Source organism: Cervus canadensis, chromosome 19, assembly GCF_019320065.1.
Source record: "Cervus canadensis isolate Bull #8, Minnesota chromosome 19, ASM1932006v1, whole genome shotgun sequence".
In the NCBI taxonomy this organism is placed as follows: domain Eukaryota; kingdom Metazoa; phylum Chordata; class Mammalia; order Artiodactyla; family Cervidae; genus Cervus; species Cervus canadensis.
Window position 1 is genome coordinate 37805690 of NC_057404.1, and position 25430 is coordinate 37831119.

The 25430-nt window shown below is 37.5% G+C and overlaps 1 protein-coding gene and 1 non-coding gene across 2 annotated transcripts in view; both read left to right on the forward strand.

Moving 5' to 3' along the window:
- The window catches only part of RAP1GDS1 (Rap1 GTPase-GDP dissociation stimulator 1), a 121927-nt gene extending 103057 nt beyond the window's left edge, over positions 1–18870 (forward strand). The window contains exons 8-14 of the mRNA XM_043438461.1: positions 292–423; positions 1605–1739; positions 2936–3061; positions 3802–3941; positions 5852–5978; positions 10465–10593; positions 17105–18870. Coding sequence (XP_043294396.1) covers positions 292–423; positions 1605–1739; positions 2936–3061; positions 3802–3941; positions 5852–5978; positions 10465–10593; positions 17105–17232 — 917 coding nt within the window. The 3' untranslated portion in view covers positions 17233–18870. The remainder of the gene's footprint in view (positions 1–291; positions 424–1604; positions 1740–2935; positions 3062–3801; positions 3942–5851; positions 5979–10464; positions 10594–17104) is intronic.
- Positions 18871–22748: 3878 nt separating this feature from the next.
- On the forward strand, positions 22749–22912 carry LOC122422462. Its single transcript, XR_006263857.1, has one exon. It is a non-coding gene; the product is annotated as a U1 spliceosomal RNA (small nuclear RNA).
- The last annotated feature ends 2518 nt before the right edge of the window (positions 22913–25430 follow it).

Below are 25430 nucleotides of genomic sequence, written 5' to 3' on the forward strand. Positions count from 1 at the left end.
GACAGGAGGAGTCTTTACTATCTTACACAGTATTTAAAGAGCTGTCATTTAGAAGAGACACCTATGATGCCAAAGATCTAAAAGCTAGATGGCTACTTGAGATTTAGAATAGAAAAATTCTAAACCCTTTTGTCCAGTCTCTACTAAAAGTTTATTATAAAAAGAGCCATTACTTCTTCCTTTATGAATTGTGGACTGTGAAGTATATGATTTCCCAGTTGGGTATTCAGTTAAGAATATGGATATGTCACTCCTAAGTATTTCCCTCGTATCTATTTCATTTATCTCTAGATGAATCCATGCAGAAATTATTTGAAGGAGGAAAAGGTAATGTGTTTCAAAGGGTACTATCTTGGATTCCATCAAATAACCACCAGCTACAGCTTGCTGGAGCATTGGCAATTGCAAATTTTGCCAGAAATGGTAAGCATATTAGTTCATTCTTAGTAAATCAGGCTTTCTATATTTTAGAATTCTGCTTTGCCATAACATGTACTAAACCTAGTTCAGAAGCATATGCAGTATCTGTGTGTACTACTACCTTAATTTTTCAGAAATCTGAAATACTAATAGTGACTTGCCCAACAAATTACATGTTTTATGCACTTCAACTAAGAGCTAATAGTTTAAAGATAATGAACAGTGACTTTGAAGTTCTTCTTTTTGAATACTCTACACTTCAGAGATGAATAAACTTTAGTCCCATGCTAATATATTTCTGATCTAGAAGGATATGCTCTTTGGATTTAGATTTTATCTTGGTTTTAATAACCTGAGTATTCATTATTGTGCCTCAATTTATACTCTTATGTCTACAGAACTTAAGTGTGGGTGATCTACTGGTTTAGGCTGGAATATTAAATAATACTTCAGAGGCACCAGACTTCATGTATATTTCTGAAGTCTGATACTACTGCTGTTCATTCTAGAAACTTATTCTTATACTAGGAAGTATGTTATTCTATACTTATGTCTAGGAAATATGAGTTACTTTTGTTTTTAATTTGATTTTATTTGAGTATTAACTCTTGTTATAGCATGTTTTAATAATGACTTATTCCATTTTTCCTTCTGTCTTTTTGGGGACCATCATTAGCTCCTTAATGATGAAAATAAGACTTGCAAAATATTGATAATTCATGAAGCTAAATGGGCGTTAAATAGTAATTCATTATAATATTCTGTTTTATAAATGTTTCAGAAATTCTGCTTTAAAAAATAAATATCAACCGTGATAACAAAATGTAGAGTACTATTACTGTAACATTGGCAGAACACTGGCATAATTCATTATAAATGGAAACAATCGGAGGACACGTTAAGCACGTGGTTTCTACTTCCTCATCTTCTGACATACTGTCAGGATCTCAGCTAGAGATTTTTTGGGCCAATTTTAAAAATTTTATCTATTTTAAGAATCTTATAATCAGACTTCTCAGTAAACAAACAAAAATCTCGTAAATCTGATGTGAGAAAGAGATGGAATTCATTTTATTTTTCTATAGCTCCATTTTCCTTAATGTAGATAATGGGCTGGCATGAGTATTACAAAATATTTATACATATTTGTAAAGAGGGGAAAAATGTTTTCTGTTGTTACTTAGATGGAAATTGTATCCACATGGTAGACAATGGCATTGTAGAAACACTTATGGATTTATTGGACAGACATGTAGAAGATGGCAACGTAACGGTTCAGCATGCAGCACTGAGTGCCCTCAGAAACCTAGCCATCCCGGGTAAGCCTCAAGAACGGGAGCCAGCTGTGTAAGAGAGAAAGTCTACTCTTTTGGAAAGATATTTACTTTATGTGATTTGTGGACCTACCCTGACCAAGAAAAGGAAAGCCATAGTCTTCAGATTGCTTACGTTTTTCTTACTAATAAATGGAGATTATATGTTAAAGACGTTTTCTGAGACTGTACGAGCACAATCTTCCTTTTTCAGATTATTCAAATATTCTATTACATTTTGTGAACTCCCAGATTTTCATCATGCTGTAATAGTTAAGATTTTTAAAGTATCTTCAGTTGAGGTAAGATAATATCAATTCATAGAATCCCCTAAAGATGACTTTTAAGAACTTTTTTCCCTACAAGCAGACATGAAGTTTTTTTCCTTTTGAACTTTTTGTATTGGGCTGTAGCCAATTAGCAGTGTTGTGCTAGTTTCAGGTGAATAGGAAAGGGACTCAGCCGTACATATACATGTATCCATTTTCTCCCCAAACCCCTCACATCCAAGCTGCCACATAATACTGAGAAAAGTTTCATTGCTATACAGTAGGTCCTTGTTGGTTATCCATTTTAAATATAGCAGTGGGTACGGACATACAGTTTTTTTTAACTAGCCTTAATGTGCCTTTTTGGATTACTAGTCTTTCAAAATAACATTATCATGGGAAATAATACAGGATATAGTTAAAACTATCCTGTTATTCTACTTTCTAATGATAAATTTCTGGTTAGGTAAAAATAGTGTAACATATGAAAATGCAATCTATATAAATTTGTTTCATGTAGCAGATTAAGATGGCTTATTAATGTCTGTAATATCTATATTAACACACTTGGATCAAGGATAGAGGTAAAAAGAGACATTTATTAAAGTTGAGAAATCATGCTTTTTGTAAATATGAAGGCAACATTGTCAGATTTCCTTTACAAATTATTAGTTTTTTTAATTAGATTTTAAAAGCCAGTATATGTGATTTTGTATGTTGTGCTTCTATAGACAGAGGGTATTTATCCCCCAGACCTCCCATTCCCAATCCCATTCTTAAAATTAATAGAAAAGTAATACGATTGTTTTTAAGTAGAAAAATGTAACATGGAGCCTTAAAGCTAATAAGACACTTAAAAATTATATTAAATTGAATGATTATCCTCAAAAATGCTAACATAATTTTAACCAGTCTCTCTCTCTCTCTCTCTAGTTGTAAATAAAGCAAAGATGTTATCAGCTGGAGTCACGGAGGCAGTTTTGAAATTCCTTAAATCTGAAATGCCCCCGGTTCAGTTCAAACTCTTGGGAACATTAAGAATGTTAATAGATGCACAAGGTAAGAGAAATTCTTTCCTAAGGTGTATGTTTTGTATGAAAAAGGATCTATTTTTAGCTTTCAGAATTATGTAATCATAGAGATAAGTAGCAAATAAAAGGCAAAAGAGATTGGTTTTAGATCCCCATTAATTAATTTCCATACTTGTTATAATTGTCTTTAAATGGAAATTATATTGCACTTCTCTTCATTTGTAGGTATAATCTGGTTTTAGATTGACTTACCAACAGTTCTTAAGGGAATTTTTATGTTTTGGCATTTTCTATACTGATTTTCCCTTGTCTTCAAAATCATTGTTTCAATACAGTAACATTCAAAAAAATTTTTAATTTGTTTTACAAACAGGGAGATCATGTTTCTGTTTACAGAAACAATAATGAAAACTAATCCTTGGAATGAGTTATATTTATTTATTTCTAAATTCTAAACTTTATGTGTATTGATTCCTTAGAGTACTGCTGAAAACTCTTTGGTATGGTTTTCCAGAGTACTAACAGACTACCAGGCTGAGCCAAAAGAGTATAAAGTTATTTCATTTTTTGTATAAAAGTCCGTAACTTTATATAAAAAATCTCAATAATCCATTAGATACAGTATTTTGCAGTTCTTATTTAACAATATTGTTGTGTTCTGTTTTTTAGACCTGTAATTTTCCTTCACACTCTTACATCTTTAACTAGTTGTTTTAGTTGATTGCCTATAGTGACTCATTCCTTTGTGGTTTGCCTTCTTTCCTATAGCAGAAGCTGCTGAACAACTGGGAAAAAATGTTAAGTTAGTGGAGCGTTTGGTGGAGTGGTGTGAAGCCAAAGATCATGCTGGTGTGATGGGAGAGTCAAACAGACTGCTCTCTGCCCTCATACGACACAGTAAATCAAAAGTAAGTCTGAGGAAACCATTCATTTATTTATGAAACAGATTAAAAGATGGCAAGAAAAAAATCTTAAAGGTACTCCTTGTCTTGAGTAAATCTCCTTCATATAAATAATTGACTTCACCACAGTAGCTATTCCAGCTGATTGGTCACAGAATGTTCCTTCCCATCACATGCTATCTCTTGGTGTCTTTCCCTGGAGCAAAAACCGCTGCTAACTTTTGGACCTTCCTACCACCGGTCTCACCTAGAGCAGCCTGAAAGCCCATCCATTTCATTGACACCAGGACAGGACCAAGCGTATTGTTGACGAGATGGAAAGTATTCAGAAAGAAGAGCAAAATGAATTCCTGTGGTCCTCCTCTTAACTCTTCTCCATCATTACTATACTCTGTCGGGCCCAGAGACAGTCACCAAAGGGGAAGAGAAGTGGGGATTAAGATGAACTATGTGCCAGGTTGATTCTGTAGAGAATTAAGAAGCTCCCAAAGGATTTTAAGCAGCTGGGTGCCATTACTTGGTTTTCCTAGAAAGATGACTCCACAGCTTATTTACTAGGGGCGAGGAAAACAAAGCTCTTTCAAAAATATACATGAGAGATGATGAAGGGCTGAACTAAGGATTTGGGTTGAGTAATTTGAAATTGCTGATATTCGACCATTTTGACATGAAGAAACAAATAGCATATAGTTCAGCCTAATAGAAGCAGTGAGGATGGAAAAGAAGGATTTGAGAAAGATATGGGTGGTAGAACTGACAGAATTCAACATTGGGGTCAAAGGAGAAGGAGGTTTTAGAGATAATTCCACGTTTGGGGCTTGGGACCAGGTGGGGTCATCATGTCATTCATCAAAATGAGAGACTATGGGAAGAACTGACATTCCAACTAACTTGCTTATTCCCAGATCACTCTTCTGTCCTTTTTGGAGTCTTTACCCTAACTCTTTGCTCCATTCCATGAGATCGCTTACCAATGGTTTCGTTTAGGCAAACCATAATTCTGTTAACTAGATTAAAACAGACAGACATATTTTGGCATCTGAATCTGGAACTCTTAAATTCCTGTTACATGTGGCGGTCAGGCCAACAAAGACTTGAGTTTGAAGGCCACAAAACCCTAAGTGAGATGAAGACAAAAGTGAGTACTAGAAATAAGTGTAGCCATTTCTTTTCATCTAGCCTTTGCTGTATACTTTTATGTGTGCTTTTCATGTAATTTTGTATAACAAAAACCTATGAGATATACACTTACATTATCTCAAGTGATATCTCTGAGATGCAGAGAGCTTTTGTAATTTACTCAAAGTCGGTAAGATCTATTGAGTCTGGAGCCCACTGCCCCACTGCCACTGGAAAGGACAGAGGTGAAGGTACTATGAGAAATGAGGGAGACAGAATTTTGGTTTAAGTTCTCCTCAAGTCCTGTTGTATGTAATCTTACTTTGTCAGATACAACAAAGGTTTTAAGACTACGTGGATACATGCATACATACATACATAAAAAGCTTCACCTGATTCATCTGAAAAGCAGCCACCTGGTATTATATTAATAATAAGAATTTGAAAGGAAGAACTTTTTATTATTATTATTCCAAGATCTATTCTGTTTTGTTGATCTCATGGTAGGTGAACATCTGGGTCAGTGGCACTTTTGTTTGTTAGCTTCTGAAACTCTCTTCCTTGATATGAACTGCAGTGGTCTTTTTTGCTTAGGTAGTTTAAGTTGTCATTTTTTGATGAATTTATTTAAAGCTAAAAGCTTTTTCCTTCTTTTCTATGAAGAAAAAAAATTATGGTTAAATGTAATGATTCATAGGGACACTGTCAGAAAACCACTCAAGAGTGAATTGACTGATTGTAATGCAGTTTATGTTTAAAATTAAAGTTTATAATTTCATGATACTTATTTATTGTAGGATGTAATTAAAACCATTGTACAAAGTGGTGGCATCAAGCATCTAGTTACCATGGCAACTAGTGAACATGTAATAATGCAGAATGAAGCCCTTGTTGCTTTGGCACTAATAGCAGCTTTAGAATTGGGTAAGTACCCCAGTGACAAACTTATTTTCTCCTGTTTTTATCTTGGATGAAAGGAAGCACAGGCGTGGAATAGAAGTCAGACAAAACCTTTGACCAGAAGCATTTTGCCAGTGTGTGTCTATACTATATCTGAGTAAATGGAAAACCATACTCTATAGATTGTCACCATAGGTGTCCCTTTGGGTTGTTCTTTTGGTAACATTTTTAAGGCAATGCTTTAATGTTAGTTTGACTCTTAAATGATATCTCAGATTTTAGGCACTTAGGGAATTTCAGCAGGCCTCATGGAAAAATGAAACACTATTTAGAATACAATAGCAAGTTTAGAGTTTGCTACTCTTCCAGCCACTCAGATTCTCTTGTCTACACTGCTGACTCTGTCTCTTGCTGGTCTCCTGTCTGTCACCATGGTTCCTATTGCTTTATAGCATCACCTTCATTCTAAATCTTCACCTTTTATGTCACTCTTCTGTGTATGTACACTCAGAGTTCCCCCAAAGCAGAGTCTAAATGATTCAGTTAGTCTCTTCGTGGCAGTATCCCTGTTACTCAGAATTCTTCAGGAAAAGCTCACTCATAGACATCTAGTTTATGGGAGGCAACTTTGTGTCAGGAACCAAGCTCTGATAGGTAGTCAGCTGGAGACAATGAAAGTCACATGGCCTGAGGTAAGACCTGAGGCTACCTTACACAAAGGAGGCCTGTAGACTTAGTAGACATGTCCTGTTCCCTTCAGAGATACTGTAAATACTGTTAACTGATCAGTTCTAAGTGATGACTTATGTCCATAACTCTCACTGTGGGGAATATCGCAGGAAGGAGAAGCCAAAAGATAAAAATGGTATATCTTCCTCTAATGTCAGATTTACTCAGATTTCAGGTATGAGAGATTTGAATTTTTTGTCCTAACAGGTTATAAACTTTAAAACCCTATATGATTTTTTTTAAAAATCATAGGATGTAAAATTTTCTTGAATTTTAAAGCTAGAAAAGACTTCAAGCTTCCCAGGTGGCTCAGTGGTAAAGAATCCGCCTGCCAAAGGAGGAGATGCAGGAGATGTGGGTTCGATCCCCGGGTTGGGAAGATACCCTGGAGGAGGACATGGCAATCTGCTCCAGTATTCTTGCCTGGAAAATTCCGTGGACAAAGGAGCCTGGTGGGCTACAATCCATAGGGTCGCAGAGAGGCAGACTCAATTAAGCAAGCACGCATGCACACACAAGACTTCAAGAAGGTGTATGTCACTTTGGTGACTTAAGTTAAAGATGCTGTGGAAGTCAGTTTGAGTCCTGGCCTAGCCTATGATTTCCTCCATGGGTACGGGAGATTACTTCATCAGAGACTATGACGAAGAGGTGAGAATTGGTGAGGACACTGCCAAACAGAGTTCATGACTTGATTTTGTAAAATGGCTTAGTGATGAAGCAATTTTAGAATATCCTTGCCCTACCAACCTGGGGTGAATCTGGTCTTGTGCCCTTCATAACTAGCATCTTCTAAATAGGCTTTAATTTTGCCTTCTTCTTAATAACTGAGCATTTGCCTGAGTCAGATTACCTCATCATAGAACTATATAAAATGATAATACATAATTACATTTGTTGTCATTATCACCTAGTTTTTACTAGGCTCCTTGAGCCTAAGATTTAAAAATAAGGCCATACTACCTTTTTAACATACAACACACTTTGAAAACCATATTTTTCCAAACCTGTATCCTTTCAGGTTTTTAGATACTATTAAGGAATTATAAAATTTTTGTATGATAATAGTATTAAAGCAACATTTTAAAGAGTCCTTTTTTTTTTTTTTTTTGGTAATTGTAAATTCACATGCAATTAAAAGAAATAATAAAGATACCTTCACAGTTTGCCCAGTTTTGCCCAGTGGTAACATTTTGCAAACCTAGTATAACATCCCAACCCCTGATAAAATTTACCTCTAGTTCAGACTTCCCCAGTTTTACTTGTACTCATTTCTATTTATGTTAAATTCAGCTTGATCACCTGTGTAGGTGTATCTGAACATTCTAATTCCCCAAGGATCCTCCATTCATAACCACATTCACCTGCCTCCTACCCTCCTAATCCCTGGAAACCACTAACCTACCCTTCATTTCTAAATTTGTTTTTTCATTTCAGAAATGTATGAATGGAATCATATAGTCTATGACCTTCTGAAATTGGCTTTTTTTGGTCAGCGTAATTTCCTAAAGAGTCATTGATTTGTGTGACCATAGTTTATTCCTTCCCATTACTGAATAGTATTTTATGATTTGTATGTACCACGACTTGTTTAACCATTCACCTATTGAAGGACATCTGAACTGATTCTACTTTGGGACTTTTAAAAATAAGGCTGCAAAGAACATTCATGTACAGGATTTTATGTAAACACAAATTTTCATTTTTCTGGATAAATGCCTAGGAGTTATAACTGCTAGGTTGTACGGTAACTGCATGTTTGTTTTTTTAAGAAATAACAAACTGTTTTCCAGAGTGGCTCTGGAAAAATTATATTCCTGCCAGCACTGTATAAGTGACTTAGTTTTCTCTTTACCCTCACCAATATTTAATATTATCCCTAATTTTTAAAATTTTAGTCAATCCGAGAGATACGTAGTGATACCTCATGTAGTTTTAATTTCCACTTTTCTAAAGACTACCGATTGTTGAACATCTTTATGCACTTCTTTTCCATCTTATATATTCCTTGGCTAAATACCTGTGTCTTTTGCTCATTTTCTAATTTTTTTTTTAAACTATTGAGTTTTAAGGATTATTTGTATCCTGAAAGTCCTGTAGTTTTACATTTAAGTCTGTGATCCTTTTTTTTAGTTAATATCTATATAAAATGTGAGGTTTAGGTCAGGGTTTCTTTCTTTCTTTTTTTCCCTTGCTTATGGATCTACTTGCCCCAGCACCATTTGTTGAAAAGGCTGTCTTTCCTCCACTGAATTGATTTTGTCAAGAATCAGTTGAGCATATTTCTGTGGGTCTGCTTCTAGGGTCTTCTTTCTGTTCCTTTGTCCTGTGTGTCTGTCTCTCCACCAACACCACACTCTTGATAACTGATCCTATATAGTGACCTTCATCATATCAAATAAAGGACTTCCTCCCACTTTATTATTCTTTATCAAGATTGTTTACCTCATTTAGGACCTGTGGTTTCCCACACACCATTTTAGTATAAGCTTATCTATTTTCTCTAGAAAATCCTATTGGAATTTTGATAGGAATTTCAGGGTAGCGTTCTCTTAAAGATACATTCTAGAATACATATAGAGGAAATTATGTGACTATAAAGAATAGGTAGATAAGAAGAGAGATAAAGGATACACAATTGGCCATGATAATTTAAAGAAAAAAATTTTTTTTAACACCTAAAACATTTTGTTTGGGGTATAACTGATTAACAAAGTTGTGATAGTTTGAGGTGAACAGGGAAGGGACTCAGCCATACATATACATGTATCCATTCTCCCCCAAATCCCCCTCACATCCAGGCTGGCACATAACATTGAGCAGAGTTCCATGTGCTATACAATAGGTCCTTGTTGGTTATCCATTTTAGTATATGTGCTGCCGAAGCAAGCACTTGGTTATCCATTTTAAATATCACAGTGTGTACATGACCTTCCCAAAGTTGTTAACTATCCCTTCCCCCTGGCAACCATGGGTTTGTTTTCTAAGTCTGTGAGTCTGTTTTGTAAGGAAATTCATTTGTATCATTTTGTTTTAGAGTCCAGGTAAAGGGGTGTCATATGCTGTTTCTCCTTCTCTGTCTGACTGACTTCACTCAGTATGACTCTCTCTAGGTCATCCATGTTGCTACAAATGGCCTTATTGCATTCCTTTTAATGGCGGAGTACTATTCCGTTGTGTGTGTGTATACATACACACCACATCTTCTTCATTCATTCCTCTGTTGATGGACATTTAGGTCGTTTCCATGCCTTGGCTATTGTAAACAGTGCTGCAGTGAACACTGCAGTGCATGTATCTTTTGGGGCCATGTTTTTCTCTGGATATATGCCCAGGAGTGGGATTGCAGGATCAGAGGGTAGTTATATTTTTAGTTTTTTAAGGAACCTCCATACTGTTCTCCATAGTGGCTCTACCAATTTACATTCCCACCAACAGTCCAGGAGGCTTCCCTTCACTCCCCACCCTCTCCAGCATTTGTTGTTTGTGGATTTTTTGATGGTAGCCATTCTGACAGGTGTGAGGTGATATACCTCATTGTAGTTTTGATTCGCATTTCTCTAATAACTAGTGATGCTGAATATCTTTTCATGTGCCTATTTGGTCATGATCATTTTTGAAGATGGTGATAGTACATAGTATATCATACCATCTTTTCTGCTTATCAGTTCCTTTCAGAAGGTTTAACATGATCATTTTCTAAAAGGGGAAGCAATTTTTAGCCAGAGTATACCAGGTGTATACCCAGTGAATATAACTGATACTTTATTTCATGTTCCAGGTACTGCTGAGAAAGACCTAGAAAGTGCTCAGCTTGTACAGATCTTGCACAGGCTGCTAGCAGATGAGAGAAGTGCTCCTGAAATCAAATACAATTCCATGGTCCTGATCTGTGCTCTCATGGGATCTGGTACGTGTGTCCTCCGTCATTTGATGTTCCTCAACATATGGTTGACACTAAATATAAAATAATAGTAAATGGTGGCTTTGGGTTTTAAAAGCATTTAAAATTTATGGAAGATATAGGGTTACTTTTACATTGCAAATACTTTCAAAAGATTCTTGGTAATAAAAATTATGTAGCACTATATAGGTTAAAAGTCAGTGTTAAGAAATTAATAGGTTTAAGTTTCATTAACCCCCTAAAATATTTTATATAAAGAACAAGTTCTGATTTTGTGTACCATGATATTAGCTAAGGAATTTGTTCAAGAAATTGGCATATCTTGGTATATATTTCATGGACACTGGAGAAGAGCATGCATCCCGCTGTTACCGAGTGGTGAGTGTTATAAATGTCAGTAAGATCCTTTTGCTTGGCATTGGTGTTTCTATTGATATACTCTTGCTGATTTTCTACTACTTCTGTCAGTTATCGAGAGGGGTGTTGAAGTTTCCAACTGTAATTGTTAATCTGTCTTTATCTCCCTTCAGTTCTATCAGGTTTTGCTTCATATATTTTGCAGTTCTGTTGGTAGGTACATATACCTTTAGGATCACTGTGCCTTCCTAGAGAATTTACCTTTCCATCAATATGTAACATTTCTCTCTGTCTCTGGTAGTAGTCTTTGCTCTGAAGTCTATGTGATATTAATATAGCTACTCCTACTTTCTTTTGAGTAACAGTCACTCGGTCCTTTTCTACCCTTTTAGATTCAGTCTGCTGTATCTTGTATTTGAAGTGTAGGCAGTGTGTTGTTAGGTCATGTGTTTTAATCCACTCTGTCATCCCCTGTGCTTTTTTTTAATGCTTAAGGATTATGTAATTTCATCCAGAGTTGGTTGTCAGAATCATTACTGCCAATTATTAGACAAGGAAGCCAAGACTGTGAAGGAAATAAGCACCACATTGCAGTGGTGCTGGGTGAGGAGTGGTGAATATAAATGGGCCTGTCTGGTTAGCAACTTTCAAGGTGATGGTAACAGCCAAGATGGTGGGCAGTAGAGGGGGGTGAGTTTCAGGAAAGCATCTCTGGAATTTAGCCTTGATGGGCAGGGTTGGGTTTCTAGGTAGACTTTTTTTTGCATACACCAAGAGTGGATCTGTCTCTTGAGATAGGCTCACCTCATCCAGGTACAAAACCAGAATGGTGGTTTACCCATTTATAATGAGAAGCATGACTGCCACTGATCTCGGAGCACCACAAATGCACATCTGGTGCATTGACTCCTTCAGGGCAGACAGACATCAAGGGTTGCTTGATGAGCTTTGATCAGAACAAGGAGAGTTAAATGAGGGGACTGTGTAATGGCATCAGGTCAAGGTGGCTTTCTTTGCAGCTGTGTCAGCTATGCTAAAGCAACTGAAATCATGGAATCCCTTGGCTTGCAGCTCCATCTTTTTGGATGTTGCTGACATGGCTCTGTCTGCATTGCCCATAGTAGTGTTTTCTGTTGTGTTCTGCTATACCGACTAACGCCCCAGTATTCCTCTGCTTTGAAATAATTGCTGATACTTTCCACAAATCCTGCTTGGGCAACCCCCCAGATGTTAAAATTTTCCTTAAAAAGAGTGCATCCCTTCTCAATTTGACCAATAAATAAATGGTCAAGATGCTCTTGTGTTAAGTCTCTAGGTAGTTAGGGAGTATTGTCTTTGGGTATTTTCTGAATTTTTCTTTTCAGAAAATTTTCTGAATTTTCTTTCTATTTTTGTTCTGTTAGACAAAAATAGAAATATTATTTGCTCTACTGGTAAATTTGGTTTTTTTTGTAATATGAAATCCAAGTTGGAAGGGAAATAAGTAGGGGGAAAAAGTGTGTGTTGCTTAATCAGTAAGCAAAAATCATTTACTGTTTCTTTGGATTTTTTTTTTAATTACTGTAGTTTTTAATATTTAAACTAAAAAAAAAAAATTCACCCATTTCTCCAACCCCCAATCCCTGCCCCTTGTAACCACCAATCTGTTGTCCGTATCTAATGAACTTGGTATTTAGATTCCACATATAAGAGAGATCATGTGGTCTTTATCTTTGTCTCATTTCACTTAGAAGTCCCTCAAGGTCCAGCCGTACTGTCATAAATGGCAAGATTTTATTCTTTTTCATGGCTGAGTAGTATTCCATCATACAAACACACCATCATTTCTTTACTCATTCATCTACCCTCAGACACTTATATTGCTGCTGTATCTTGGCTTTTGTAAATAATGCTGCATGGAGGTGCCAGTGCATGTGTCTTTTCAATTTGGTGATATTTCTCATTTATATACTTAGAACCACATTAGTGTTACAATTTTTGTTTTCAAGCATCAAAGATAATCCAGAAAACGCTTGAGGAAAGGAAAGCTATTGTATTTATCTATGTCTTTGCTATATCTGTTCTTTCTTTCTGATGTTCCAAGATTGCTTTTTTAAAAAAAACATTCTCTTCCTGTTTAAAGAATTTCCTTTAGCCATTATTTTAGGTTAGGTCTGCTTGTAACAAATTGTCATTTCCTTTATTGTTCCTCACTTATTCATTTTCTTTGAGAGTATCTTGATTTCCTCTTCATTTCTAAAAAATATCTTCTCTGTATAGAATTCTGGGTTGACAGTTCTTTTCTTTCAAAATTTGAAAGATGTCATGCCACTTTCTTCCAGCCTCCATGATTTCTTATGAGAAATCCACCATCTCTGGATTTGTTTTTCACTTATAGGTAAGGTGTCATTTCTGTCCTAAGACTTTCTTTTGTTAATAGTTTTCAAAAGTTTGACTAGACTGTGTCTTGGCATGAATTTCTTTGGGATTATCCTATGTAAGGTTTGTTCAGCTTCTTGAATATATAGGCTTTTTGTCTTTTGCTAAATTTGGAAAAGCTCTTAGCCATATTTCTTCAGGTACTTTTTCAGTCCCACCCTATTCCTTTTGTCCTTCAAGGCCTCTCATGACACAAATGTGAGCTTTTTAGTTATATCCCTCAAGGCTCTGAAGTTTTGTTCATTTTTTCCCAGCTTGTTACCTCTCTTTTGCTCAGACTGGGTAATTTGTATTGCTTTGTCTTAAAGTTCACTGATTATTTCTTCTGTCTTTTCCATTCTGTTCTTGAGCCTATCAAGCTTTTTATTGCAGCCACTGTGTCTTCAAAAAAATTAAACGGAATTATTGTATGACCTAGCAATTCTACTTCTGTGTATATATGCAATACACATACCCACTACATGTATATAGTTCTGAGTTCCAAAAATTTCTGTTCCTTATATCTTCTGTTTCCTAGCTGATATCATTTGTTTCAAGTATGTTCATAATTGTTCATTTCTTAATGTAAAATATACATGTAATTTTCCATTTGAACCATTTTAAGTGTAGAGTCCAGTGAATTAAGTTCATTCACTTCTCTGTGCAGTCATCCCTATCATTCTCCAGGCCTTTTACTTCTTTCCAAACTGAGACTCCGTAGACTTTAAACCATAACTTCCTAGTCACTCATCTTCCCAGCTTTTGGCAACCACAGTTTTATTTTCTGTCTTTATGAATTTGACTGCTCTTTGTACCCTATGTAAGTGGAACCATACAATATTTTTTCTTTTGTGTCTGGCTTATTTTCCCTTAGCATGATATTTTCAAGGCTCATGTGTAGCATGTCAGAATTCCATTCTTTCTTAAGGCTGAAGAATGTTCCATTGTTTGTATATATTACACTTTGTTTATCCATTCAGCCAGTCAGTGGACATTTGGATTATTTTCACCTTGTGGCTGTTGTGAGTAATGCCACTCTGCACATGGGTGCACAAATATGAGCTCCTTCTTTCAGTTAGTTTGCATATATATACAAAATTCTAGTTTAATTTTGTGAGGAAACACTGTACCTTTTTCCACAGTGGCTGCACCATTTTTACATTCCCACCAGAAGTGCACATAGGTTCCATTTCTACATCCTCACTAGTATGCTATTTTGTCTTGATGATAGCCATCCTAATGGGTGTCAGATGGTAACTTACTATAATTTTGATTTGCTTTTCCCTAATGATTAGTGATGTTGGGGATCTTTAGTTGCCCATTGGCCATTTGTATATCTTATCTTCTTGGTGAAATGTTTATTCAAATCCTTTGCTTATTTTTTATTTGGGTTGTTTCTTGTTGGTTGTTGAAATTCTTTATATGTTCTATATATTAAATCCTTACTGGACATATGATTCACACATATTTTCACCTATTTCAAGAGTTGCCTTTTCACTGTTGTGTCCTTTGACACCCAGAAGTTTTTGATTTTGATGAAGTCCAGTTTCTCTTCCTTTTGTGGCCTAGGTTTTTTTGTGCATATCCAAGAAAACATTACTAAACCTAATAATGTAAAGTTTTCCCCCTAGGTTTTCTTTAAATTTTTTAAAGTTTTAAGTTTCTTAGAGTTTCAGCTCTTATGTTCAGGTCTTTGATCTATTATGACTTAATGTTTGTATTGTGATGTAAGGTAGGTTTTATATGGCCTTTATTATGTTGAGGTCTGTTCCCTCTATGCCCACTTTCTGGAGAGGTTTTATCATAAATAGGTCCTTAATTTTGTCAAAAGCTTCTTCATCTATTGAGATGATCATATGGTTTTTATCCTTTACTTTGTTGTGTTGCATCCCTGGGATAAATCCCACTTAATCATGGTGTATGATCTTTTTAATGTATTGAGTTTTTGTTTGTTCTTTAATTTTTATTAAAATATAGTTGACATACGATATTAGCTTCAGGTATACAACATAGCAATTCAACATTTATATGAATTGATCACCACTATAAGTCTAATAAACTGTCACCATACAAAATTAATGCAGTATCATTGACTGTATTCCCTATGGTGTACATTACATACCCCTGACTTAAAAAAAAATTTTTTTTTATATTGGAGTATAATAATGATTAACAGTGTTGTGGTAGTTTCAAGTGAAGCTTTTACTGTATTGTTGGATTTGGTTTGCTAATATTTTGTTAAGGATTTTTCTGTCTGTGATCATCAGTGATACTGGCCTGTAAATTCCTTGTTTTTGTGGTATCTTTGGTTTTGGTATCAGGGATGATGGCGTCATAAAATGTTTGAGAGTGTTTCTTCCTCTGATTTTTTGGAATAGTTTAAGAAAAATAGGTGTTAACTTTTCTCTAAATACCTGATAGAATTCACCTGTGAAGCCATCTGGTCCTGAACTTTTGTTGGGAAGTTTTTAATCACATTTTCCATTTCATTTCTTGTTACTGCACCAGTACAGAAACAAATGGAAAAATATATAAACAGACCAGTCTTGGGAGATTGTACCTTTCTAAGAATTTGTCCATTTCTTCTAGGATGTCCATTTTATTGGTATATAGTTGCTTGTAGTAGTCTGATGATCCTTTGTATTTCTGTGGTGTCTATTATAACCTCTTTTTCATTTTTAATTTTATTGATTTGAGCCTTCTCCATTTTTCTTGACAAGTCTGGCTAAAGGTTTATCAAGATCTTTTCAAAGAACCAGCTTCATTGATCTTTTCTGTTTTCTCCATGTCTGTCCCATTTATTTCTGCTAAGTCTTTCTTTCTTTCCACTAACTTTGGGTTTTTGGTAGTTCTTCTTTCTCTAGTTGCATTAGATACAACTAGATTGAGATGTTTCCTGAGGTAAGATTGTATTGTAATAAACTTCCCTCTTAGAACTGATTTTGCTGTGTCCCATAGGTTTTGGATTTTTGTGCTTTTGTTTTCATTTGTCTCTAGGTTTTTTTTTTTAAATTTCCTCTTTGATTTCTTCAGTGGTTAGTGATTAGTGAGCTAGTGGTTGTTTAATAGCATATTGTTTCGCTTCCACATGTGTATGTTTTACAGTTTTTCTTAATTTCCAATCTCATAGCATTGTGTCAGAAAAGATACTTAAATTTACCAGGGCTCACTGTGGGGCCCAACATGTGGTCAGTCCTGGAGAATGTTCCACGTGCTCTTGAGAAGAAAGTGTTTTCTGCTGCTTTTGGATGGAATGCTCTACAAATATCAATTATTTTAAAATCTGAGTATTGCTACTCCAACTGGTTTTATACCTCAAGTTTTATCAAAATAAATACACCAGCTTGAGGAATGCTAATTACATTAAACTTACTGGCCTTGAGAGGAATCCTGTATTTTACTGTAATTGACGTTAAATAGAGCAAGAGAAAGAAGATAGGAAATCTGAAAAGGAGTCTACTATCACAGAAATCTGTTGAAAGGAGGTGAGGTATAACTTTGTTTTTCAATTGGAGGATAACTGCTTTACAATGTTGTGTTGCTTTCTGCTGCCCAGCAACATGAGTCTGTTGTAAGTATACGTGTTTCCCCTCCCTCTGGAGAGGTAAAACCTTTTTATTTGCCACAAAATTTAAAACAGATCTATTTTTATAACTCAGCATCATTTAACCAAGCATTCTGGGTATATGTTTTGGGTAGTGTGTATAGTGAGATTAGAACAATCTAATAGAAGCATACCTGTTGTCCTGTTTCTGTCTTCCAGAATCTCTGCACAAGGAGGTACAGGATTTGGCCTTTCTAGACGTTGTGTCGAAACTTCGCAGTCATGAGAACAAAAGCGTTGCTCAGCAGGCCTCTCTCACAGAGCAGAGGCTTGCTGTGGAAAGCTGAGAACTGCCCCCCGGCATCCCTCTCATTTCCCCTTGTCCTCCATCCAGCTGCCTCTTCTGCGCCATCCTCTTCCACATCACTTGTGCATGCGTGTAACGCTCCAATGCCAACTGAAGAACTGCTGTAGGGACCTGCCCCGTAAGATTTCTAAACCCATAGTTAGTGTGAACATGAATTCGTCAAGAACAAGTCTCCACCCATAACTGTTTTCTTGTGTTCCTGTTGCTTGAGCGCCATTAAGTAGAACGTGCATGTTGTAGTCCTGTGATGACGTAAACTTGGTACTACACAGTGACTTGCTCCTCACCCTTGGTAAACTGCATACTCATGTACTGGTAAATTAGAAACAAACGAGAATGCAGCAGGATCTGATCAGCTCATGAAAGATGGGATTAATAGTAAAAAAGCTCCATTTATTGGTGCTTGGAAAGCACAGCGACCAAAAAACCTGTATGGCTGCTTATTCGTTAGTCTTACCTACTAATGTCAAATCCATGGTACCTAGAATTAAATAAAGTCCAACGCTCTCACTCTTTACCCTATGGTTTCTTCTTCTTCCTTTGTAGACTCTTGAAACTGCCACAAACTTGGCAAGACTTCCTAAGGTTTTTTAATTTCATATTTAATTGGCCATCATCAGTAGCCTGATGCTGAAAACATTTGTAGTTTTCAACAGAAAACTAAGGGGTTGAAGAATATTACACTAATACATCTTGTTTTTTGCCTGTATTTTAGATTTTGGTATATGTACAGTTTCACCTCGGAATTTCTTCCATCAGTTAATATTGTCCAGCACATGTCTTTAAAAATCACTTGGCATTTGTTTTCAACTGAGAAATTTGAGTATAGCTCATTGGAGAATGGATTTTATTTATCATCATCCAGCTTGAAAGCCAGAAGTTTCATCAGTCTTAGCCCTTTTAAATTTTTTTGAGAACTAGCAGGACATACAGAAAAAGTTTCAGAAATGTTTGTCTAAAGAAAGGAAGCAGGTTATAAAAGCCATAGCAGCCAGTCCAGTTCATTCTGCAGATGGCTTCATACTAGTAGCTGTTAGCACTTCCCACCTCTACTTTTCACAGAGGACTTCAGTAGATCTTAAAGCCTAATGGAAAAGTGACGGTGCCAGGACTCGAGAGATGAGCAGACCTCCTTGGCAAAATGTAGCATACTCTTCACTGCCACTACCACCACCACCACACGGGTTTTTAGAGCTTTGAAACACAATCTTTGTAAATTAATCAGAACACCCCCGTGACATACCTGCCTTTTCCGTATGCTCAAGTTTGACGAATACTGGCTGAAAGGTAAGGCGGGCTCCTTGCTCTCCAACACTGATGCTACACATCTCTGTGGGGGGCTCGAAGGCGGACTTCTGACTCTGAAATAGCGGTCATTCAAGAAAGTTAAAACCCCAGTGGAGGTAAAAGAACCTTTTGACTGACTGTTCCCTGTGATGTCCAAGAAAAGGACGATTATTGTGAGTGCTTATGCTACATTTACTGTAAGAATGATCTTGTTCATTGTCTCCTCCTGGGCTGGATAGTAGACTGTATTTTAGGTTTTGAAAGAGATCTATAATGTTGCATAATAGGCTGTCCATATTAATAACTAAATAAATAGTATATCAAACTGTAATGGCATCATTTGGCTTGTTTGTGTATTGTACTTCTATTTCCAGCTCCTGGAATAGTGCCTGCTCATCGCTGGTGCTCAGGAGGTATTCATTGAGTGACTCCCAACTTCCATGAAACTTCCAGAGTGCCTGAACTATTTCTAGATTAAATATAGAGAAATTGAGATGTAGGTATTTGTCTGACTTAAAGGAATTTTTTTTTTCTTTTTTGATAGTAGGATGTCTCTATTGAAAAGCATTATACAGAAAACCTCAGAAAAGCATCCAAAAATCATGGATTTGAGAAAAGGTACCAAATGGGCCAGCTGCCAGCAATCAAGTTGCTGATATGCTAGAAACTCTTCAGCAAAATGAAATGCAATTCAAATCACCAATTGTTCTACAGAGAGACCAGAGGCTGTGCCCTTAGGATGACGGGGCTCCACCGAACTCAGGATGTGCCGCTGTGTGGTGGGGAGCCCACAGACCATCCCTCTCCCACTACTTAGAGACCACCTTTACATTAGTTTGCTGCTCATGAGAGTGCATTCTGATGGAAAGATGAGAGGAGCCACACAACAAAGCTTTTATCAGTTTGTGCGAGGACTAGAGCACAGATGAAAAGCAAAAAGGCCAAAAATTAGAGGGGAGAAATGCACTGGAATGTCCTCTGTTCCTCCTTCCCAGTCCTGTTAGCTCCTTGGAACCTTGCTAACCACCCCACCCAGAGTGTACCCATAATGTGCTCAAAGTGAATGATTAAATACTGGCCCACAACCCTGTGTTTTCCTTGATAAAACATGCTTTGAGCATACTCTCTGATAACAGTGGATATGTGGAACAAAATTTTTCAGTTCTAAAACAATTTCCCCTTGGGTGCAACAGGATGCTCTTGGATATAAAGATTAGTGTGAGTTGTTCTGAAAAACCCTGCATGTGAACATTTCAAAAAGAAATACTCTTTGGTATCATCAGAGGGCTTATTATCTAATTCTATAAAGAGTGAAGAAGATTCTATTACTTAGGTGAGCATTATCCTTCGTATCCAACTGTTACTAGAATCAGTACTCTTAAAAGACACTGCTTAATGTGAGGAAGCCTGACATTTGAATTATACAAGTGTCTGTTAAAAAAACACTTAGTGATAATTTGGGGTGAATCTTCATGACTATCAACAGGAAAATTGAGGGGTTTTCCCACAGATATGGTCTATTAGTTTATGTAGTTATATGCCATATAGTTTCATAGATAGGTTTTAAAGGTGTGTCTAAAATGTTGAAACAGCTATTTTAAAAGTGTGGTAAGTGGAAAGAGTAAGGTCTCTGGATACTGTCACTTCTGTAGTTACATCCTGGTTCTATTACTTACTGGCTATGTGACCATTACCACATTACTTAAACTCTCTGGGCCTGTTTTCTCATCGAATTTAATAGTCTCTACTTTCTAGCATTTTTCTGACAATTGAAACTTTTAAGGAGGTTGACATTGAGGCTGGAGGTAACTGTGACATCTCATGGCCTAAACTGTACTCCCCACTGTGCCCTGGTAGGATTTCTGGCTACAGGAATTCAAAGAACAAGAGCCAAACAGGAGAACTAGTTGTAAATAGATAGAGAAATTGAGATTTCGATATTTGTCTGACTTGAGAGAATTTCTTTTGATATTAGGTTCTGTCTCATTAATAGTTTCTGGAGAAGGAAATGGCAACCCATTCCTGTATTCTTGCCTGGGAAATCCCATGGACAGAGGAGCCTCGTGGGCTACTGTCCATGGGGTCACAAAAGAGACACAACTTAGCAACTAAAAACAATAGTTTCAGGATCACCCAGTTATCCTCAATGTGGAATGCATAACCCCTTACCTCCTTCCTGAAACGAAGATGGCCAGGTGGGCAGAGCAGGCCTTGAATGTAGCTCCCCACTGTAGTATTTCCTCTTCCTGTCTCAGACTTCATCTGTAAAGTGGGAATCACAGTACTAGCTCAGTGATATTAGCTTCTATTAGCATAATTACTAAATCAATATAAATAAAGCTGTAGTACTATGAGTTTTTTCTCAATATAGAAACAAAACAATCCCCCTTTCCCATTTTCAGTGCTGCCAATTGTATATATATATGATATACCTTTTTAATATACATACTTCGTGTCTGTCTTCTGTATAATTGCTGTGTGCTTTGCATAAAGGTTTATGGTAGCTGTGCCCTGAATCCCCTGGTAGAATCCACCCATTTATCATTATGCTTCTTGATTAGACTGAGTCCCTGTTTCAGGGGTAAGGTATTACTAGTTTCTTATTTACTGTAAATGGTCAGCTACAGTAGTTGAAAGAAAAAGTGAGCTTTGCATGGAATTTATGCTCCAAATTTCAATAGTTCAATTTATTTATTCTTTCTCAGTTGACTTTTTAAAGTTCATTATTTCCTTATCCTTACTCTGTTTGTTCCCAGAAAAACAAACAAACTGTTTTACCAAATTGAGCTTTTCAGCCATGGCCATAGAGGTTGTAATCTAACAACATTTCCAAAAAATGGGCAATATGCATCTGTCTACTATTTATAACACTAGAGAGACACTTAATATGGCAATGACTCATTTATATACTGGAACCAATTATAACTAGACCAGACTTAAGCCAGGGAGGAACTGATGACTGGGTTCTGCTGCCATTTGTTTCCCTAGTCCCTGGCTTTTCTACGGCCTGATGTCTCGTCCACGGAGAGATGGAGAGCCTCCTGCTTCCTGAGCAAACTGGAGGATCAGGGTGATGTCATGAGCCATGCCCTCTTCTTCCAAGTGACTTAAATGAAATGGTGTCTCTCATTCCGTAATTATTAATGCAGCTTGCAGGGAATAAGAATGGAGCAGGTTGGATGGCTGAATCATGGAAACAGAGGTTCAAGGGAGAAGTGATTTAATTCAAACACCATATACAACCTAAAAATCAAATTTGGCTTTCTCCTTCACCCCCAACCTCAGAGCACATTCTTGGAATTTATCTGTGACTCAAAGATCTGTGGTTTTGCTGGTAGGCATGTGTGCAATCTTATATTAATCTGCTTAACACTATAAAGGTAAAACCACATTCAGTGGTGTGTGAAATTTTATAGCGTTCAGTTGGTTTTAATCACATATATAAAGAATTTTCTGTTTCAGGGTTTGGTTTTAAGAAAATTAGTTAGGATTTTTAATCTTCATCAAGGAAGTTGAAAACCTAATCCTGTCATACTGTGAAGCTGCTTAGTGTCAAGTTTGGAATTTTTTCTTAATTCAAAAATATCTTTTTCAGATTTCTATTACCTTGCGATAAAACATTTGAAAGCTTTAAGTCAGATTTCCAGTATATAAATTTTAAATCCAACCACAGATCTTCTAAAATATATATATAGTATTCCTCAAAAAAAATAAAAGTAGAACTACACTATGATCCCCTTCTGCATATTTACCCAAAGAAAACAAAAACACTAATTTGAAAAGATATATGCATCCCTATGTTCAAGATACGGAAGCAATCTAAGTGTCTATCAATAGATGAATGGATGAGGAAGATACAGTGGGGTACACAGTCATACCTCAATATCCACTGAGGATTGATTCCAGGACCTGCCTTGAATACCCAACTCCACAGATGCTCAAGTACCATGGATCCATGGTCCCACATCTGTGGACTCAACCAACCTTATACTGAAAAGATCCAAATATAACTGGACCCATGCAGTTGAAACCTTGTTTAAGGTTTGACTATAATTTACAATGAAATATTAGTCATAAAAAAGAGTGAAATGTTAGCATATGCAACACCATAGATGGATCTAGATGGTGTTTATGCCAAGTGAAGTAAGTCAGACAAATGCCATATGATTTCACTTACTGTGAAATTTAACAAAACAAAAACAGAGAAAAATACTTACCTGGCAGGGGAGATACCATGATCACGAAGGTGGTTTTCCCAGGGCGAGGCTTATCCATTGCACTCCGGATGTGCTGACCCCTGCGATTTCCCCAAATGTGGGAAACTCGACTGCATAATTTGTGGTAGTGGGGGACTGCGTTCGCGCTTTCCCCTGAAAAAAAAGAAAAGAAAAAAAAAAAAACAGAAAAAACTGGTGGTTGCCACAGGGGAGAGGGATGTGTAGTTGTGCAAAATAAGTGAAGGGGACTAAGAGCTACAAATTTCCAGTTACAACATCACAGTGATGTGATACAATATTCTTGAATATAGTCAAGAATATTGTAATAACTTTGTATGATTACTAGACTTACCATGGTGATTATTTCATGTGTTAAAATATCAAATCACTGTTGTACACCTGAACCTAACATACTGCACATCAACTATACTTCAATTTTTTAACAATCTAATTTTCAAGTACATGTGACAGATATTACTTACTATTGCAGTAGTTCTTCTGTCATTTATTGATTCCCAGGAATCCTAAAGGAAAGAAACTCTTAACTGTATCCTCAGATTACTGTCAAAAATAAACTCTTATATGAATACTCACTTTGAATCTTATAGCCATATCTACTTTAACATAGGCCTTCCTTCTACCCAGATGGTGGGGCAGGGCGGGAGGTGGTTTTTAATGGACTATATTATAAAGGATGGAGTCAAGCCTGCAGAGACGCTGTCCTCAGGGTGTTCATACCTCAGATGAAAAACCCTGCTTCTTTGAGGACATTTTACAGTGCCCTCCCACAGTCACCATCACCCCCCTACCAGGACCAAAGAAGGTCAGCTGCCTTTGACCTTGACTGTACATCTGGACGTCTACAACCTGAATTGCCAGGCGCTTACTCTAAATTGCAGGCTTTGTCTGGTGCAGTCTCGGAAGGATGTCCTGGCGTGTTCTCCACAGTGATGATCCTGTGTTTGTGTGTATTTCATATAGTTGAAGTGTTATGCCACATGTACCTCTATCCTTTTTTTCCATTTATACAGTAAGCATTTTTCCACATTACTAAGAACTCTGTTTCATAAACTCATTTTTAATGGCTGCATGTTCTTCAACTTTATGGATGTACCATAATTTACTTAGCCATTTTCTCACAACTGGACATTAAAGATGTTTATTTCAAATTTAGGAAAACAAACCCTAAGTGCTAAGTTGTGAACATTTACAGATGCTCAACAAGATAACCTGTCAGTCCCTCTGCCTTCTGCCCCTCATCTAAGTTAAAAGCCATGTTCCTTTTTTTTCTTCAAGGGTCCTCATCAGTTTCCCAGTGCAGCCTCTTTGCACTTTCCTGACCCACTTGTACTTCTATCACCTCTTGGACACTCTCGGCTCCCACCCAGCCCTTCCTAGACTCCCACCACAAGGGGAAAACAAGTGAAAGTCGTCCAGTCGTGTCCAACTCTGCGACCCCATGGACTTCTCCATGGCCAGAATACTGGAGTGGGCAGCCGTTCCCTTCTCCAGGGGACCCTCCAAAACCAGGGATCGAACCCAGGTCTCCCGCATTGCAGGCAGATTCTTTAGCAGCTGAGCCACCAGGGCAGCTCATCACAGCAGGGAGTGGGGTCACAAACGTGGGGTGACTGCACCTCCCTCCTGACACCCAGGCCTTAATTCCACCCACTCATCCTTCAACACCACCACTTACCTGATACTAGGGCACGGGACACACCTCCAAGTACCTGCGGGAGCTGGTGGATAGCTAATGGAAGTCTGATTGCCTCTCAGCACTGCCATCCACCGCTCCCGACACAGACCTCTTACCAGAGTCTGTGTACCGCCATCTGATTGGTTCCCAGTGATGAACACTCTCCAGGCACCACTCACAAGGGAAGGAGGGGGAGTGGTTCAGGGCCTGCTTTCCCACAGGAATCCATCTCACCCTCCCGAGGCATCTGTGACCTGGCTAACCCATTTCTTCCTCAGGGACGGAAGACTGTAGGCCCTCATACATCTTTGTCTGGTCCACATGGTATTTTGAAAAAATAAGAAAATGAACAGCTGTAAACATGGAAAATCTGGATGAACCCGCACTAATCCAGTTAACTGACTTTCCTTTAATAATGGAGAGAGCTGGCAACCAGTCATCCTGTGTTCCAAGAGGGCAGCATGTGACTGGGACCCTGTATCTCTGGAGAGAGCATGCATCTCCAGCCTGTTAAGTCCCCTGCACCTGGCCCAGCTCCCCTCAACGCCACAGCCCCTGGAGACCCATGTGGCTTGACCCTGTGGAGACCTCGTGTGCCATCTGTCTGCTTCCAGAGCAGGAGTAAGGGGTGGGGATTTTTAGGGCGAGAAGAGCAGTGCCAAGGGAAAGGCCTCGTCAAACACAAGTCCAGATACTTGACCCAAGGGTGTTTTTATGACCTGTGCAAACTTGCATTGTTTCTAGCACCGCAGAAAAAAGACTTGACGTTCTGAAGGCCAGTGACAGCTGCAGTCTGTCAAGTGTCAGGAACATGGAGACCGAGACGGCTGTTAGCCGTGCCCACACGTGTACCCACGCCGTCCTGCTGACAGAGGATGCTGGTGCTGACCTGTGCTCACATGGCTAGCAGCACCCAGAGGGAACTGCAGGAATTCACATCCTTTCTCAGCTGGATCAGGAATGCAGCCCTTCTCCTGA